The following is a 19,347-nucleotide window of genomic DNA, read 5'->3' on the forward strand; positions in this document are numbered from 1 at the left end:
GAAGACTAAGGATCACTGGCATGAACAGGGATACAAGCAAGAACCTCCCCCCTCATTTAACCGGGCAGGAGAAAGGAACTTGGCCAAGGAACAGGCAGGGTATAGCTCACAACTCTTCAGTTAGTGACTTCATACTCTAGAACTGGAAAATGTTGGAACTGGAAGGGTTGGGGGTAGGAGGGATGTAAAGGAATGAAAAGGGGAAACACCCAACGCTACAGGCACTAAAACAAAAAACATGCAGCCAAACAAAAGACGATTCAGGAACCGCAGGCCCCAGCTCATTTGCCTGCAGCAATGAGAATCTTACTTTTGGGTTCTGATCGTAAGTTCCTTTGGACGTCCTATGTCTCGGTCTTTCAAGTCAAAGTCTTCATTGAAGTACTCCTCGGGTGTGATGGCCGTGGGGTTATTTGCTGTTGCACACTCAGTAGTGAGGTCCTACAAAAGTGACCCAGGAGAGCATGACATATACTCGGGCCCTCCAGCCAATTCTGACCCCTGAGACCAAGGCTTTGTAGAGATGGTGCCCACGGGCATCAGAGAGCAACTCCAATGCTTAATGCCTTTCAATGCGTTGTAAGCCACTGCATAAAACATGGGGGTGACTCACAAAAACACCACCACCCAGCCTAATGAGTCTGAAGGCTTCCATCTTGATAATTAAGAAATAAAATAGGGGCAGCTAGGTGGCACAGTGGATAGAGCACCTGCCCTGGAGTCAGAAGGACCTGAGTTCAAATCCGGTATCAGACACTTAACACTTACTAGCCGTGTGACCCTGGGCAAGTCACTTAACCCCAACTGCCTCACCAAAAAAATAAAAAAGAAAGAAAATATGCGTCATCTCTCTCCATTCCATTAATGCCTTCTTGTAGCAATCCTTTAACAAGGAAAAATGCCTAGACAGAGGCCACAGTCCATCCTCTGTGGCAGATGGAGGCCCACAATGCCCAACAACTGCCCATAATCCTCCCCGTCCCCCTTCATGCTCTATTTCTGAATGCCTGTAAAAAGGAAAAACAAAAATCTCTGTCTCTCTCTCCTCACCAAGAACCTGACTTCTCCTTTGGGCCATCTCAGTGTTCACCAGCCCCTTGGCAAAGGGAATTCCCAGATTGACTCAAGGGAGTCTTGAGTGTCCCCTATACTTACCCCTTGAGCACCAAACTGGTGTTCCACAGTCCCCAGCAAGATTTCTAATGATTCCTGTCAGTATCTATGGAAGGAAAACAGACACTAACTCAAAAGTGCCATGTGTCAATCATATTCACCCAGCAAGAAAGCTCTGGTCTGCCAACGCTGTCTGATCGGGCCAGGGCTGAGAGGTCAGAGGAGGAGACTAGAGTATAAGGGCCAGCTCCTTCACCTGCCAAGGTCTTCCCTACCTGGGTGAGCCTTGTTAGCTTAACCCCCCCCCCCCCATCAGAAGGTTGAAGCTCCTAACAGCGCCTGCCTTGTTCATTTCTCACCATTCTATCACAGCACTGAGCCCAGGGCAGGCCAGGCCAGCCCACATCATCAGCACTTAATAAATGCCTGTTAATGGACTGACTGATGACCACTCAATGTGGGGTCTTTCATGCAGAAGGATCAGGGGACCTGGGTTCCCACTTCTAACTCCACTATAACTTGCCAATAAAACCTGACACTCTGAGCCTTCCCATCCCCATCTGGAATAGGGTCTTGGAGGAGAGGAAGAAGAGATGGTTTCTAAAGGTAAAGAAAAAATGAGGGGGGCAGCTAGGTGGTACAGTGGATAAAGCACTGGCCCTGGATTCAGGGAGGACCCGAGTTCAAATCTGGCCTCAGATACGACACGTTACTAGCTGTGTGACGCTGGGCAAGTCACTTAACCCTCATTGCCCCACAAAAGAAACAAACAAAAAGGAAGGAAGAAAGACAGGAAGAAAGAGAGAGAAAGGAGTCCATTACAGGTTTGGGTTTGTCTTTTTTAAAACGGAATAACATTAGGAAAAATGATTTAAGACTACCACACATTGAAATAAATCTCTAAAACCTCTTCCATATGGAAACAAATATGAAATTTTTACTATTATTCTGTTAATCAAGGTCTCTTCCTGCTCAAATTTCTGATTCTATAAGGGCATAATGAATAGCAAAAGTTTTAAAAAACTGAAATTGGGGTAGCTAGGTGGCGCAGTCAATAGAGCACCAGCCCTGGATTCAGGAGGACCTGAGTTCAAATCCGGCCTCAGACACTTGACACTTACTAGCTGTGTGACCCTGGGCAAGTCACTTAACCCCCACTGCCCCGGGGGGGGGGGGGGGAAGAAACATGGCATCAAATTTCCATCATTCAGGATAGGAGAAATACATCTCCTACACAGTGAAGTTTTGACTTGAAATTCTTTCACTACCTCTCAGATTAATTAGGCATTCCAATGATAAATGCTAACAATCAGTCTATCCTAAGAATTGTCCTTAATAAAACATAACCAAGGTCCTATGGCTGGTTTTAAGAAGGGTTAACGCCAACAATGACCCTTAACTGGGTGATTTTTTTTCTTAATGAATACATGAAAATGTAGGCTTCCTGTTCTCTTTACTCAACAACAGGCTCCGTCATTCAGGCCCAACCCCCCAAAAAGTTACCTTTATATCTCTTTTTTTCTTCCTCTGTCAAATGTTCTGTCCGTATTTTGGTTATCACACTTACATTGTTTACTGTGTACACCTTGGGAAAATGTCCAAAAAAAGACAACAGTTACCCATAGAAAATCAGAACATTCATATTAGAACTTTAAAAATCAACCAAGAGCAAAAATTCTGAACCATAGGAAAAAAAAACAGGAAACGGTGAACACAAACTCCACTTCTGGGGACCCCCGGCTACCATCAAACCTACAAAGCTAGTGTCTTGGAAGTACAATAACAAACCACTCAGGAAGTGAGGCAGTGACATCCCGAGAGGTCGATCCGACACCCTGCTGGTCCTGGGTCCTCCCTACAGTTTTCTATCCTGGGATCCATTTCGCCCATTTCAAAGGAACAGTGAGCAAGGTTTCCTGGCTGGATTTCTTTCTACTGCCTTTAAAATCCCGGTCATCTCTATTGTGCTTAATAGAATCAGCTTCTAAGAGTATTTGGCATAGGTAGCCATCTGCTGGACAAAAGGAAATAACGGATGCCTAAAGACTAAGGAAATGAGCAGAGAACAGTGGGTTGTTTGTTGTTGTTTTCTTAAACTATTTGGATGGCACTTAACCAACACCAATATGGTTGGGGAATGGGATGTTTTTGGTTAACCAAATATCTGGTTAACAGCATTCCTGTTGATAGCCAACTGAGGGATTGCCACAGTTTTCAAAAAATTATAATCAATGCCAAACACAACGCTTTGAATTCAGAAGGCACTTCAGGCTCTTACTCTGCCTTTGAGTCATCATTATGAATCATCATTCATCATTGGGCTACAGCTCAGAAGAAAGGCCAAAATTATCAGAGCTGTAGTGTACAGAATCTCAGGTAAACAAACTTTATTCTACCAGTATTAAAAAAAAAAAACCCAATCCTTGATGTAATGACTGAAGTGGCAGAAACTTCCATTGTGAGTATAATTTTTAAAAAAACTAATGAAAGCCAATTTTTAGTATTAAAAAAAAAGTTCATTGTAAAACCAAGTAAACAAGGGTGTTAATTTTGGAAGCGGTTTTTTTTTTTAAAGGGCTGGCCTAGGTTTTGCTCCAAGAGTCTGTACTCGCTCTCTTTCCAAAAGAGCTTCCCTTTTATATGAGCCAAGTCTTCCCAAGGAAGAGACGCAGTAGAAGTTACTTATGCAAGTCATCCCCCCAGACCCCAATCATCTTGAGGGTTGAAGTGCCAGGAAGGTCTTAGAGGAGACCTTCATTTGCATAGGAGCTCAAAAGCCATATGAAATCTTATTTGAAGAGTTTCATTTTACCTTTGCTTCGTAACCATTAACAACTTCTGCTTTATCTGTCCTCCAGCCCCAGAATCCGGATTTAGTTCTGATAAAAAGTGAACACCACAAATTGCCACATGTACAACACGCCATTCAGATTCACCCCTCTAGTCTTTGCATTTTGTTTTCCAGCTGAATTTATTAGCAAAAGATGCGGGATCAAGAACCTTGGAAACTACAGCTGTTGACATTAAAGCAAAAAGGGGGCAAATGCCACATGGCCCCTTTCCCCCCACACTTTCTAGTCAACAGGCCCCAGTCCTGGCAGGGAGACTCTTCAGCAGAAGCCCAAGACAGGTGGGTGCCATGGGAGGAAGACGGGTGGCAGGGCCAGGAGGAACACCTGGGAATCCATGGTGGCTCTGACTCTTAACGTGTGACCCTGAACAAGTGACTTCCCCCTTCCCATGTAGTTCCCTCATCTGCAAAATGGGAACAATGCTGGAACTCTACCTCACAGAGCTGGAGCAAGAATCAAATGACTAATCTGTGTGAGGCCCTTTCCCATCTTAAAGGTGATCAAAGGCTCAGGTATGACTTTCTACCCCCTGGAGTGTTCATGAGAGGGGAAACTGACTGCCCTGAGTCAGGGGCTACTTGCTCTCATCACCACCAGCTCTGACTTCTGTAACAAAGTCATGTTCCTCAATCTAGGAATTCTTAGAACAATGAAACAGAAGAGGGAGAGAGGGAAGAGGGAGGGAAGGGAAATTCCATCACTCTGGTGGCCACTCAGAACACCCACTAAAGCCTGTGCCATTAATGGGCCGTGATTCATACGACGTCAGGTTGCTGAAAGTGGCATTTGAGTAACACTCCAACTCTGTCCTGTCTCAGTACTGCACCAGCAGCTGAGCCTCGGGCAAAGCGCCCAAATGCCCAATCATTTAACTCAACGTGTTCCTGCCAAATGCTGCTGCTCACTACAGAAGAGGCCTGAGCAGAACCACTGGGAACTCTACCCCTTTACTCAGGAGATGTTGCCAGGCTCCGCCCCTTTGTCTAGGACATCACACCCTCCTTCGAGGTCTTCCTCAGACCACGCTTCCCTACACTTTGGGTGCTGGTCACACTCTGCCCGGCTTCTATTCCCCTCTAACTCAGTGTGGGGAGCAGTCAATTATGGTGCCAAGTTATCCAAATCACAAGGAAAACCAAACTGGCATTTATTTCTTATACTTTCAAATACCCTCATTTTTAATTTAAATTGCCTGATAAAGGAAGTTCTTTTCATAAGGGTATTACAAAGTAATCTAAAAGAATCATTATAAAATGGCATGCATCAAGAGAGATAAGAACATGGAGTCCTGTTGTATCAGACATCTTTGTAGCCAACATTAACTGAGTACAGAAGGGGTTTTATTTTCGCGGCTTCTCAGCAGATCACCTTCTCCCCCTACCTAATGACTCCACATCCCTGAGAGGGGGTAGAGAGAGCAGACCTCAAAGGGCATGTAATAAATCCTGAGGCCTGAGAGTTTACATGGAAGGAAGGAAGGAAGAAAGAAAGAGGAGAGAGAAAGGAAGGGAAGGGAAGTAGGAAGGAAGGAAGGGAAGGAACCAAGGGGAAAAGGACCTTGAGGGGCCTCTGAAATGCATTCCCATTCCCCATGGGCCATTTATCTGATATTTTGTCACAAATGGACAGGAAGAAAGTAAGAAATCTCTACCAATTTCCTAATTCTTTCTAAACGTCTCCAGATTGTTTATCCTAGAAGTTTTAATCCATGTGATGTCCAGCCTTAGAAGAAATTCTGGGGGGGCAGCTAGGTGGCACAGTGGATAAAGCACCAGCCCTGGATTCAGGAGGACCTGAGTTCAAATCCGGCCTCAGACACTTGACACTTACTAGCTGTGTGACCCTGGGCAAGTCACTTAACCCCCATTGCTCTGCAAAAAGAAGAAGAAGAAGAAGAAATTCTAGACCTCTGTCCTCCATTTCATTCTCCCTACCCTGATAAGGACTTTGTTGTTTAACACATGAGCCATGGCAGTGGCTACTCCTTCCTACCTGCTGCCCTGTGACCCAACTGGCCTCTGAATAGGGGATAGCTGGTGTGGAGATGCCATTAAACCCCAGAGGCTCTCAACAATGAGACTGTGATTTCAAGAGCCAAGACAAATCCCTTCTCCCTTGGCTCTGCCTAAGCTCCGGCTTCTCTCTGCTTGTCTACGGATCAGTGCCAGGGAGAAAGGTGACAAGGCCTCAGAGGCTTTCCAGACTCCTCTCCAGCCTCATTCTAAAGCCGGAAAGTGTCACGCAGACTAGAGCCCCCCTTGCTAACTAGGAGAAAACCACCTGGGGCCAGACCCCTCCTCCAGAGAGCTGCCGCCTCTCTCAACCCAGACAGACATTGTCAAAGAAAAGCTTTACTTCCAGAGGCTTCATCTTCTTGTGTAAGACCCCAATCCAGAGATAGACTGGAAGGAAGAGATGGAGAAAAATGACCATAAATCAACCATCAATGAGGGGAGGAAAAAAAAGTCTGATGAGAAGTTTGATCCACCCGGCCCCTGTGGATGCCCACAAGAGCAGAGCTGTAGAAAAGTAGCTGGGCCCACAGTCTCCTCAGCAGCCATTCAAAGGAGCCTCCAGGAAGGGTGGCCAGTGGCCCTTCCCATCTCCTCCCACTGGACGGCACTTCCTCCTCCTCTTCCTGGGATGCCTTCCCTGCTCCCCTCCCCAGCCAAGAGTCCTCTGGGCCTCCCTTCACCCCATCCCCCCCCCTTTCCTCATCTGACACCGGAGGGCCTCATGAGGCCCACACTCCTAGGGACAGGAGCTCCGCACCTCTAGGGCCCAGCACACAGAACGGCCGGCAGCCCACCACCATGGGGCCGAGGGTAAGCTCCCTGAAGGCAGCTTGGATGATGGGTTTTCTCTCGGCACATAGTGATGCTCGAATTATGCATTTAATTGATTTTATCGATCTGTGCCTTGGTAAAAGTCAGGGCAAAAGGGTAAATGTTATGACTATACAAACACGAAGTGTTCCTGACTCCCAGTTGAACGGATATACCCTGGCCTTTTTTAGTCCATCTTTACCTAGGAGCAAGCCTCTCTAAGCTGTATTTATTAGCAACACATAAAAAGAGACCTGGGCGCACGAACTACCACAGCACAGGAGGATGCTGGGACATCAGGGACCTTCCCCCAATTTCACTGGGGCTCGGTCATCGACATTAGCTCCTAGCCCAGCTAAGCCCCAGGCCTCACAGTCATTAAAGATGAGGGGCACCGGGCCAGAGAAAAGAATGGAGACTAAGGCTGACGTGACCAAAACACTGTGGCCCATTTTCCTTAACCACAGGAATTTGGTGGAGCAGGAGGAGGGAAAGACTAGCTTTGCCCTCAAGCCCACTGACTCCACAGGCATCATCAGCCAAGTTCTTTCCAAGCTGGCCATAGGAAGAAATGGCGGAGAGAACACAAGATTTGGGGCCAGAAGACCCACACTGCCCATGTGACTGAGGACAAATCATTGTACTCTTCTGGTATTGTTCTCACAGGTAAAAGGACAGGCCTGCACCAGATGACCTTTCAGGCCCCTTCCAGCTCCAATTCCTGCTGTGATCCCAGGGAACCTTCTGCTTTGTTCAATCTTTATAGGATAAAGGTAGAAGAGTTAAGAAAATGCATTAAAGAGAGAGAGGAAATAGTAAAAAAAAATCTGAACAAATTAAAATGGGCTTTCATTCTTAACTTAAACTGCCACTGAATGTGTGAATCTGCTTTACAGAGAAATGGGTGTGATGTCCTAGGCAAACAACCAGGGCTCTCCTGAGTTCCCTCGTCTGAGAACTATCCCAGAAACACACAGGCCAATGTGCACGAGAAATAGTGAGGCCATGTAAACCTGCCCCACGCATCTTTCTCTTCTCTTATGAGGCCCCCCTGGCATATGAATGAATGAAACCAAAGTGAATCAGTGGTAATGGCAATTTGGGGAAACTGAGGCACAAGGCTCTTTAAATGGCTCTTCCTGTAGAGTAAAGAAAAGAATGAAACAACTCCCAGATACATACTCTAAGTCATTAAGGCTCATAAGAAGAAACACAAACCTATCGTTGTTAAAATGGTAGCATAACTAATAATTACATTCAACACAACATTGGCCCAATGCAGAGAGATAAAGACACCATTCACATGTGGCACAGGATGCGGATGGGGAAGGGGATCTAAGAATTAAAATGTCTCTGGACTCCACAAAGATCAGTGAGGAAGGGGTACACATACAGATGAAGATGGAGACACATTTTCCCCAAGACTTCTGGACTAACGAACTATAAAAATCAAGGGCCATACTGGGCATCATCTGATTTACGCCTGCCTGTTAGAGCACCAAGAGTGGCTTTAACCCACTGGCATTTCTCAGGTCACTTTATCAATATCCCAAACACAGTATTCGTTTCCATAATGCCTAAGTGGCACTTCAGGGTACAGTAATGGTAGGTCATTAACATACAGAGCTAGTACCTTTCAAAGGCAATGTTTTTGGTCTCAAGGCTGGTATTGATGACCGGAGACGTGAGGCGCCTCTCTACTTCCCTCCCTTTTGGTTTCATAGAATCCAGCGTTAGGCGTTCCATTTCTTGAGAGAGATCGAAATGCTCGGTCGTGACAACTTTGTCATCATGGTTAATTTCCATCAGCTCCGCCCAGCTATCTGTAAACAGGAGACAGAAGGAGAACTGAGTGTGGCGAGAGATGGGAAGAGAAAGAAGCTGTTAAGATTCATCCTCCTCCAGATTATTCCTCCCAGATCCTGCTTTATGAAATAATAGTAAATCAGTTTTCAATGACCCAAACATGGGTTTCTCTTTGGCTGGCTTTCCCTCGCACCCAACAAGCATTTGGGCCACCTTAGAATCACAGAAACAGGACCTCACAGACAAAATAAATGTAGGTGTCCAATCCCCTCATTTAACCAAAAAAAAAAAAAAAAAAAAAGAAGTGTGCTTGAAATGATATTCAAATCAGCTTACAATCTAATATTTTAAAAGATGTTTAGAATCAAATAATTTCCCCAAGGCTTTGGATTAGCTACTGTGGGTCATAGGTTATTTGAGCCTGCCACACCACATATTGTGCTAAGGTTGAGGAGACACAAAGAGACCTAACAGATGGCTCCCTCCCTCCAGGAGTTTATAGTCTAGTTAGAGAAATGAGCCAGACATGCAGAAACATAACAACACAAGGTAAGAAATAAGTGTCTGATGAGCGTGAAACGGATTTGTTTGGGTTTCTTGTCAGGTATCAATAGGAGAGTGATTATCACCACAACAAAATCCTACATGCATTCAAATGAACTTCAACATTAATTTGGAAGCAGTTTCTAAGGTTGAAATCAAGGTATTGAGTGAATACTAGAAATTTTGAACCACTCACCCTCGCCCTTAAAAATAAAACTACGTCTTCCTCTTATCCAGCTCATGTTTTTCAAAGCCCAACAATGTGATATCGACACGCAGTTTGGCCCCACTTTTCCAAATGCGACAGACGTCATTGGGACATATCCTAGAAACCAGTGGCACTGCAAAAGAAAATATGCACAACAAATAAAACTCATTAAAGATAAAAGAAACTGGGGCAGCTAGGTGGCACAGTGGATAGAGCACCGGCCCTGGAGTCAGGAGGACACTTACTAGCTGTGTGACCCTGGGCAAGTCACTTAACCCCAATTGCCTCACTAAAAAATTAAAAATTAAAAAGATAAAAGAAACTGCCAATGGCAAGAAATCTTCACTTTAATACCAAAGGGGGAGAAATCTAGTCCCCAACACCCAAGAGGACAGGCTGAGCAGGATGGGAAGACCAACCCATCGACAATAAGGTCCTACTGTGTGTAGGGCTCATCGGTGGGGATATGGATAGTGAAACGAGTCCCTGCACCCAAGAATCTTATGTGTACACTCAGAAATAGATTGCACAAAACCCCCCTGCTGCCCGCCCCCTCTCTCTCTCTCTCACACACACACACACACACACACACACACACACACAGGTAAATGATCAACACAAGGTAATGTGAGACAAGGTAAACCACCTGTAAGCCAGAGGTGGGGGGTTAGAAAAGGCTTCATGAAGGAGTTGACATGTAAGCAAAATCTAAAGGAAGCTGAGGATTCTGAGACATGGCCATGAAGATGAGGCATATCCAGGCATAAGGGGAGGGAGGGGGAAGGAGGAAGAAAGGTGGGAGGCAGGAAATAAGCATTTATTAAGTGCCTAATATATGGCAGGCATCATGCTAAGTGCTTTACAAATATCTCATTTTATCTTCCCAACAACCCTGGAAGGGAGGTGATAGTATTGTTTTTAGGAATAGCTAGCCAACATTTATATAGAATTTAAGTTTTACAACATACTTTACAAAAATTCTCATTTCACCATCACAACAACCCTGGAAGATGAGTGTTGTTACCCTGTTTTATATTTGAGGAAACAGAGGTAAACAGAGGTTAGGGGACTTGCCCAGGGTCACACAGCTAGAAAGTGTCTGCAGCTGGATTTGAACTCAGCTTTTCCTAGCTCTGAGCCCTGGGTGGCATCTGCTGCACTATCTGGGGCCTCTAAATGGGCCAATCTCACTGAACCACAGAGTGTGTAAGGGGGAGTAGCATATTCTGAACGTCTAGAAAGGTAGACTGGGACCACACTGCAAAAGGCATTAAGTACCAGAATGAGACCAACATCCACTGTGCCCAGTGAGAGCTGTGCCTTGCCTGTAGCTCTCTGGGAAAGGCAGCACTCCATCACTCTCCTACCCCTTACCCCAATCACATTTCCTGACTCCCTTCAGGTAGGATACAAGGTGGCTTCCCATCCTTCTTGCCCTGCCTCCAAATGCCCTGGCCGTCCCCCCGCAGGCAGCCCAAACCTTCCTGCAGTGCCCACTGGTGTAAATCTGTGGCTGGAGGAGGTATCCCAGGTTTCCTCAGATCAGTGCACCCTGGGGATGACTCACATTGTAAAAATGTCCCTTGCTTCCCAAAGGACATGGTGCAGAGCCCTGCCTCGCTCCTGCTAAGGCTTTACGAGACCCTTCCTTCAGGAGGAGACACAGAAGGCCCAGAGAAGCAAAGCGGGGAAGTTGGGAGCTTCGCAGAAGTCAAAGGAAAGCAGTCACGTCCCATGTCTCATGAATGAGAAATCTGCCTCACAGACATCTTGGAGGAGCACCTATTTCCTAAAGCATTGGCAGAGATGGGGGTCCTTACATTTTAAAGGAGGAATAAATCCAAACCATGCGGCCACTTACCCCAACTCGTGAATTCCCATTTCATCTGCACATAGAAATCAGGTGCCTGCAGGAGAAAAACAAAAACGCTAAATTCACCACAAATCAGGCTCATTGATGTATCTTCAGAATTACCAGACAAACTAATTATTATGAGAAAATAAAGGCGTCCAGTATGATTCCCAGATCTGAGATAAGTCCTCAAAAATCATTTACAACCTATAAAGAATGTGAAAACCATTTTTTTCAAGGGAAACTTTTTTTTTTTAAGTGAGGCAATTGGGGTTAAGTGACTTGCCTAGGGTCACACAGCTAGTAAGTGTTAAGTGTCTGAGGCCGGATTTGAACTCAGGTCCTCCTGACTCCAGGGCCGGTGCTCTATCCACTGCGCCATCTAGCTGCCCTCAAAGGAAACTTTTATAACAGTAACATATCTAGGAATGAACTCTGAGATATATGACCTTCATAAAAAGACAATGAAATAACAGTGCACTGTCACTACAGCACAGGAATGTGTCACAACAAAACGAGATCAATTCCCCAAATGCCAGGAATGGTCCACCTTGGGAAGTGCTACATGACAAACACGTGCACAGTAAGGCGGGGTTTCCCATTTGGAAGGGGCCAAACCAGAGCCAGAAAATATCCCCACCCCCAGGGTCCCAGAACCTTTGATGTAAGACCTCCCATGAGGGGGAAGCCAGGCCCCCCTGAGGTCACTCTTATCATTAGGAAACACTGCCCTACATGTGGCCAGAAGCTGCTTCTGGTCTCAGCTAATTGAGCTCGTCCAGTAGAGAGCTCTTGGACCCCTAGTGTCTTCTCTTCCCCACGTTCAACATTCCTGGTTCCTGCACCTGATCCTCCTAACCTTCCTCCAGCCTGACTGCCCCCCCTGGATACCCCCCAGCTTCGTCACCTGCCTCCATCAACTGTGTGCCCAGAACAGAACCCAACACATGTTATTAAAGGTCATATGCCACAGGGGAAGCCCAGGAAGGGCCTGAATTCTAATCCCACATCTGTTACATGTCTCACCTCAGGCCAACATTTCCCCTTTCACCTCGGTTCCCTTTTATGAAAAATGAGGGAGTTGGACTAAACCAGAGATATCCAGCATGTGGCCCACAACTTTCCCAAGTGCAACCCCAATGAGATTAAAACGTAATGGGGGGGGGGGCAGCTAGGTGGTACAGTGGAGAAAGCACCGGTCCTGGATTCAACTGGATTCAGGAGGCCCTGAGTTCAAATCCAGCCTCAGACACTTGACACTAGCTGTGTGACCCTGGGCAAGTCACTTAAGCCTCACTGTCCTATCCAAAAAAAAAACAACCCATAATTGGGAAATATTTAATAATGACACAAAAATACAATAAAACACAGATAATGTGCTGTTTTAAAACTAAGTCAATATGCATCCACAGGGATGCTTGTGTTCAGGCCCCCATTTCTTTTTGAGTTTGACACCCCTGGCCCAGGTGATGTCTAGGGACCCTTGGGTCCCTAATTTACAGGCTTGTGATTAACAAGAAAACTTATTAACTATGAGAGTAACAGATGTAGAAAAAGCCTGAGGGCCCAAACCAACATTACATGCAACATAAAACATTGAAAGCGTTCCCACTTGAGAACAGGTACAAACCAAGGGCACTCACCCCACGTGGCACCACAGAGCACTGGGCCTAGAGTCAGGAAGACCTCAGTTCAAATCCTGCCTCTGACACTAGCTATGTGACCCTGGGTTTCCTTATCTATCAAATGAATATAATAACAGCACGTCCCTTGCAAGGGTGTAGTGAGGATAAAATGAGGTATCTGTACAGTGCTTAGCACAGTGCCTGACACTTAATAAGTGCTATATCAATGCCAGCTGTTGCTGTTGTTACCATCTTCATCATCAAAAATTCCAGCAATCACAGGAAGACGGGAAGAAAATATCACAGGAAATGGAAATCAAAATCCAGCAGTATTTTGACTTTTGGTCTCAGGACCCCTTTATACTGTTAAAAATTACTGAGGACCTCAAAGAATGTTTACATGGGTTATATCTATCAGTATTTACCATATTATAAATTTAAACTGATATTTAAAATATTTTAATTTATTTAAAAATAACCCATTATAACATAAATAATGTATTTTTATGAAAAATCAACCTTACTTTCCAAAATGGAACAAAATTTCATGAGAAGAGTGGTACTGGTTTCTCTAGTTTTGAAATCTCTTTAATGTCTGATTCAACAGAATACAGCAGGATCCTCAGAACTGCTCCTGAATTCAATTTGTGGTGACATGTTGTGGGTGAAGTAGATGAAGAAAATCCACCCCCACCCAGAAGGGGTATTTTAATTGGTAAATAAGGTCTTAGTATTCTCACAAAAAGACAGACCTCCTGAAAGGATCCAACCAATCATACTTGGAGCAAGGATGCCCTAGAAAATCTATCAATTGCAACAAAAATGAACAATTAATGAGTCTGATGCCTAAGGTGACAACAGAGTATCTAGAAAAAAAATGGTACCAAATATTCATTTAGGGTAAATGGTAGAAGGCGGAATGAGACAGGAATGCCCTGACTGACCATCTATCTGTGGTGACCCTCTATCTTCATTAGTACCTGTTCCTAAGGTCAGGAAGAGCCAAGTTCAAGTTCAGATTCTGACAAGGACCATCTAATTAAGCTGGTGCGAGTCATGTGAGCTGTGAGTGCCGCCACCCCCTCTAAGGCTACGTGCATACAGGTGAGTTTCTGAGCTGCTCTGGGACAAGGCGGAACTCAGGCTAGACGAAACCCTAGTCAGGCTCTCCTTACCCTGACAGCGGACTCAAGCTGGGTCTGGCCCAACCAAGTCACCCCGATCCACATACCTCCAGGATCTTCTGGAGCAGCTCTGGGACACCCTCCAGTGCCATCGAAGTGTTGTGGTAATCTCGATGCTGAAGGATGGTATACACCATCTCGGGGTCTCCAGTACTCACTGCCTCGTGTAAAACTGAAATCCCCAAAGAGCAAAGTCCATTAAAACGCCCACAAAGGGAGGTACCACATGCTACCTGGAGGATCTGTGATTTCACTGGTGTGGGTACTCCCTCCACCAATGCAGATTGCAGCCCCTCTCTAAGACTGGCAGACAGTCCTTGAGGGTATGCCTTGGCCAAAAAAAGGCACCTCTCTAGCCAACCTGGTAAGGAAACTCTACACGCTTGTCCTTAGACAACAGCCTGGTACAAGGTCCATCCTCAACACCCTTCCATGGGGGAGCCCTGCCAAGGTACGACTTCTGAGGCCCCAGGGCCAGCCCCACACCCACAGCAAGGCCTCAGGACACTGGCCCCGCAGAGCCTCCAAGGCCTGGCTCATCAGAACAAAGTCTGCTATCCTATAGGGCCAGCCTTGTCACTGGGGACAACCTCCCTCAGCCCAGCAGGAAGGACGCACCCCTGCCTGAACCAACAAACCACTTCTACCACCGAGTTCTCTTTTTGGGGGTGGCTGCAACAGTGTGATCACATAATTGGGATCTAACAGGCCCAGGCATCTGAGGACAATGGCTAAGAGCAGATCTTGGGAATGAATGGCCTTCTCTCCATCATTTCTGCGCCACCCCCCACCCCCCCCACCCGGTCCTTCCACACAGGGATTTCCTGGGATCTTGCCCTAGCCTGAGAGCCTGCCAGGTGGCATGAGGCCCTGCTGAGAGCTGCCCTTCTGGGCATGACAAGCAACCCCCTCCCAGGGGAGCCAGAGGCCAAGGAACAGAATGGAGACCACTGGGCTGAACCCAGCCAGCAGCATCCATTCAGAGCTCTCCCCCTCCCCTTTTCCTCTTGTCTCAAGTAAGCTAATGACATCTCCATCCAACAACACTGTGACTTGGGCCTGGCTGTGTGTTGAAAGGACCTTCAATGAGAGCCTTTTTTTTTTTAAATGCATGCTTGCCTGTCCATCCTTGTAGGTTTTCTTTTGTGACATCAGCTTTATGTCGGAGCAAGACTCTAGCTGACTCCAAGTGTCCCAAGGAAACAGCGAGGTGCAATAAGGTCCGACCTCGGGGATCCAGGGCTTCCACGTTCTGTGAAGTAAGCAGAAAGACTTAAATACAATTGGCAAATGCCCTCCTGAGAAGCCTGAACCAAAGCAGAGAAGTCCTTCACCCGGGAGTACCCTGGGTTCAGCCTACGTGAGAAGAGGGGCTTTGGCTGACATGCGATCACACGCCACAGCACGACCCGGGGGGCAGCTTCGAAATGCACAGAAAACCATTTTATCGTTCAAAGGAGAACAGGAAGTCCCAGATTTTAATCAAACCGAAAGTACAGAAAACAATTTTGATATGACTCTCAAGGCTGTGAGCCAGCTGGATTGCCACCAAACCTCACGTATTACCGGATGAGCACCTGGGCCCAAACCACCAAAGCAGTGCTCAAACCAAACCGGATCAGATCGATGGCCCTCAGGACCAGCAGAGGGACTTGTGAGGTGAGGTGCGGATGGGAAGAGAATGTGAAATATGGCCACCCGAACTCCAGGCATTCATTCCTGGCCTCTACAACTGGCTGGACTCTCCTTATTCTCCCCCTTATTCCTCCCCCAGCTCTGGCTTCAGAGAAGGTGGACCTCCACTGGGTCAGAATGGAGACCTCAGATGTCATCTCCTCCAATGCCTTCAATTTACAGAGCAGGAAGTAGGCTGAGCGGTCACCAGGCTGCTCTGTAAAATGAGGTCACGGGAAAAGGGGACAGCAGAGTGGGAAGGCAAGCCCAGCTTCAGCACCAGGCTGACTCTGCAGAGGGCATGGCCATGTCACCTCTCCCAGCTCAAAGTCTGCACCTTAAGGTGGATCAAAATATCTGCAGTCAAGACAAGGAAAGGTATAGATAGGCTCATAAACAGAGCTCTGGACCCTGTAACACTCAGTTGGGGAAACTGAAGACCAAGGTCAGGATGTGACTTGTCCAAAGTCACACAAGGAGTGCACAACATAGGCAGGATTTGAACCTAGGTTCTCTCACTCCAGAGTCAGAAGTCTTTCCACTGTGCCACGTCCTCAGTCTAAATAACATTAATAACAAAAATAACATCTATATAGTACCTACTATGTGCCAGGCACTGAGTTAAGCATCTTACAAAAATTCTCTCCGACCCTAGTAGGTGATATTACTATCCCCCCTTTACAGTTGAGGAAACTGAGGAAAATAGATGTGAAATGACTTGCCTAGAGTCACATAGCTAATAAGTGCCTAGGACTAGATTTGAACTCAGATCTTCCTGATTCCAGACTCAGGGCTCTGTCCACTGCACCACCTAAGGAAACAATCCTTGGGGAGAAAACTAGTTGTACAAAAAGAAGGCAAAAGCCAAAGAGACACCAGCAGCTCTAAGAGAAATGAAATGCCACCATGGCTTTGCCTACAGGACAAAGCACTTATTGATAACCCTTTCTGACTGCGCCCACCATGACTCCATCAGAGGAGAGCAAGCACCAGACCTGGGGTCTGAGGCTCCCACCGTGACACCAATGTGTGCTGCGGTGCCCTCCTGTCAAGTCGGCATTTATCACACCCTTGTGAAGCATGTCAGCAGCCCCACGGGGTTAACATTGCTGTCTCCTGCAATAACAGCAAATGGGTTGTGCAGACTTTCCTGCCCCATCTAAATGTCAGCTATGATCATTTGAACTGTCATCTCTTTACTCCTCCTCTCCCATCTCATCAACCCACAGGCTCTGCTGAAGTGAGCCCTGTAATCTCTAGCCCATTTGTTCCCTGGCCAAGTTCTCAGCCCAGGCCACCATGTCTTTGGGTATCTGAAGATACCCATTTGGAAGACGGATTGAACTCGTTCTGTTTGACCTTGGGGGGCAGAGATAGGAGTAATGGGTACAAACCGGGAAGACACAGTGCAGGCTTGATGCGGGGTGGGGAGAAAACTCCACAAGGGTGTCCCAAAGCAGAGTGGGCTGTCTCAGGAGGCAGTCACCCTTACTTCAAAGTCTTCCCACAGGACCAATGACTCCCTGCCAGCCTTCGGTAGAGAGCCTGGTTGTCTGGGAGAGCCCTTCCAAGGCTGACATTGTTATTCTCACCTAGATTACTTAGTAACAATCTCCTAATAGGGTTCTTCTCTCTAATCTGTCCTGCCAACACTGTTGCTAGATTTCTCTCCTTAAAGTTCAAATCTTAACTGCTACTTTGTCATTGCTCAGACTTGTCACAAGATTTCCTACCTCCAAGCCTTTGTTCAAACTGTTCTAGTATCTTTTTCCCTCATTTCGCTCCAATCGTAATCCTAGGCCCAGCTTGAGTATCACCTCTATGAAGCCTTCCCTGACTCTTCCAGCTAGAATTTCTCTCACATTCTAATAAGAAAGAAAACCACAAAATGAGGGTCAGGTGGGGGGGGGGGGGGTGGCATCGTCTTCTATATTGAAGATGGCCCCAGAAAAGAAGACACTCTCCTTAGACTGTCGAAATAGAAGATCTTTGTTCAGGGACCAACAAATGGACATGCTACAAAGAGGACTGCATCTCAGCAATCTCGCTATCAAACTGGATGCCAAAGGAAATGTTGCTTACGTGGCAGGAGGGCCCATAATTCTCCGCAATTCAGTGTTGGAAAGCACTGACCATTTGGGAACATCTGGCTGGGCCTCCTTCGGGGCTTGTGATAAGAGCATTTGCCCAAAGACCCCCATGAACATATAACATGTATGTAGCATCTACAGTTATATATCACTGCTGATGTACCTACCTCTGTTACAGAGGATGAAGAGGATAGAGAAATTCTAAATCTACAAAGAATCCAAATTAACCCCCCAAATACACAAAGACAGAGGAGAGGCATGCATTAGATGCTGCAGGGAAGCATCTATTTCCAGTCCTGGTTCTACCTCCTCTCCCCCTCTCCTTGATCAGCTGGTCATCCTTATTAACCACACACACAGGAGGCCCGAACACGTGTGCAGATGCAGCCAATTTCGGATAATGAAGCCATCCTAGGGAGGGCATTAGCGTTTCCATTTTCACTTCCCATATGAAAAGGCCTCAGTTCAAATTTCATTATGGCTAACAGACAAGTTCAGGGGCTGCCGCAGCAATGACACATTACCTCAGGGCACACGAGTGTCCTGTATTTAACCTTAAATCCATCCCTCAAGGATAGAGACTCCAGGGCCCACCCAAGCAGCTAAATCAGTCTTCCGGGTAGGTCATTTCAGCCTCAGGCTGTGCAGAAATAAAAAGCATCCCTCTTCCTAAAGAAACTGGAAGGTCAAATAAATTGAACTTCAAGTCTCTCAGGTGCACAATCATTACTTTAGCTAACTGACTTCTGGGTCCAAAAGTTCTTCTCTGGCCTTTCGTTTTCCCCATCTTAAGCAATGGCCCGATGAGGAGGTCTGTAGTTACTGGGCTCCTGAGATTGTCACAGGCTCTAAAATCACAAGAGATTTCCTTGGGAGGTCCAGAAACAGCACAGAGTGGAGGGTCTTCTCATCTTTGGAGCAAAGGTCACTAGAATTTTTGTTGTTCAATCATTTCAGTCACGTCCAACTCTCTGGGACCCCATTTGGGGTTTTCTTGGCAAAGATAATGGAATGGAATGGTTTGCCATTTCCTTCTCCAGCTTATTTTACAGATGAGGAAACTGAGGCAAACTGGGTTAAATGACTTGCCCAGGGTCACACAGCTAGGAAGTATCCTAAAGTTGGATTTGAACTCAGGAAGAGTCTTCTTGATGCCAAGCACAGTGCTCTATCGCCCAAATTCACCAACCCAACTCAGCTACAAGTAAATTTAAAGGAAGCAAAAATGTCATTGGTTGTGGCTATAAAACACCACTATGCTGCCAACAGCCATCTGAGCAGAGAAGCTTGATTTCCATTTGGTTCCATAACAAACTGTGGACCCATCGTGCAGTCCAAACAAGAGCTAAGTGTCCAAGGGGGGCACTTCTCATTTACCATAAACTCTTAGCAATGACCAGAAAACAAATGGCTTTCATTGTGGCCACCAAGCTTCGAGGCCACATGCAGAGCAGAGGACCTTGAAGGCAGATGCACTGGATCGCTTTCTCTTTCTGCCAAATGCTGAGAGTGCTTTGAATAGTTTCACGGCTGGCCTCAAGTTGTTCATCTGGAAACAAGGCCAAGGTCTCTGGG

At 46.4% G+C, this 19,347-nt stretch overlaps 1 protein-coding gene across 1 annotated transcript in view; it reads right to left on the bottom strand.

Moving 5' to 3' along the window:
• Positions 1-19,347, bottom strand: part of ANKRD13A (ankyrin repeat domain 13A) — a 35,712-nt gene that overhangs the window by 10,248 nt on the left and 6,117 nt on the right. The window contains 11 exon segments of the mRNA XM_043976878.1: positions 311-441; positions 1,156-1,205; positions 2,073-2,084; positions 2,617-2,698; positions 3,926-3,992; positions 8,424-8,613; positions 9,336-9,384; positions 9,386-9,480; positions 11,209-11,254; positions 14,056-14,180; positions 15,128-15,260. Coding sequence (XP_043832813.1) covers positions 311-441; positions 1,156-1,205; positions 2,073-2,084; positions 2,617-2,698; positions 3,926-3,992; positions 8,424-8,613; positions 9,336-9,384; positions 9,386-9,480; positions 11,209-11,254; positions 14,056-14,180; positions 15,128-15,260 — 980 coding nt within the window.

Source organism: Dromiciops gliroides, chromosome 1 (genome assembly GCF_019393635.1).
Source record: "Dromiciops gliroides isolate mDroGli1 chromosome 1, mDroGli1.pri, whole genome shotgun sequence".
NCBI classification, from domain to species: Eukaryota; Metazoa; Chordata; class Mammalia; order Microbiotheria; family Microbiotheriidae; genus Dromiciops; species Dromiciops gliroides.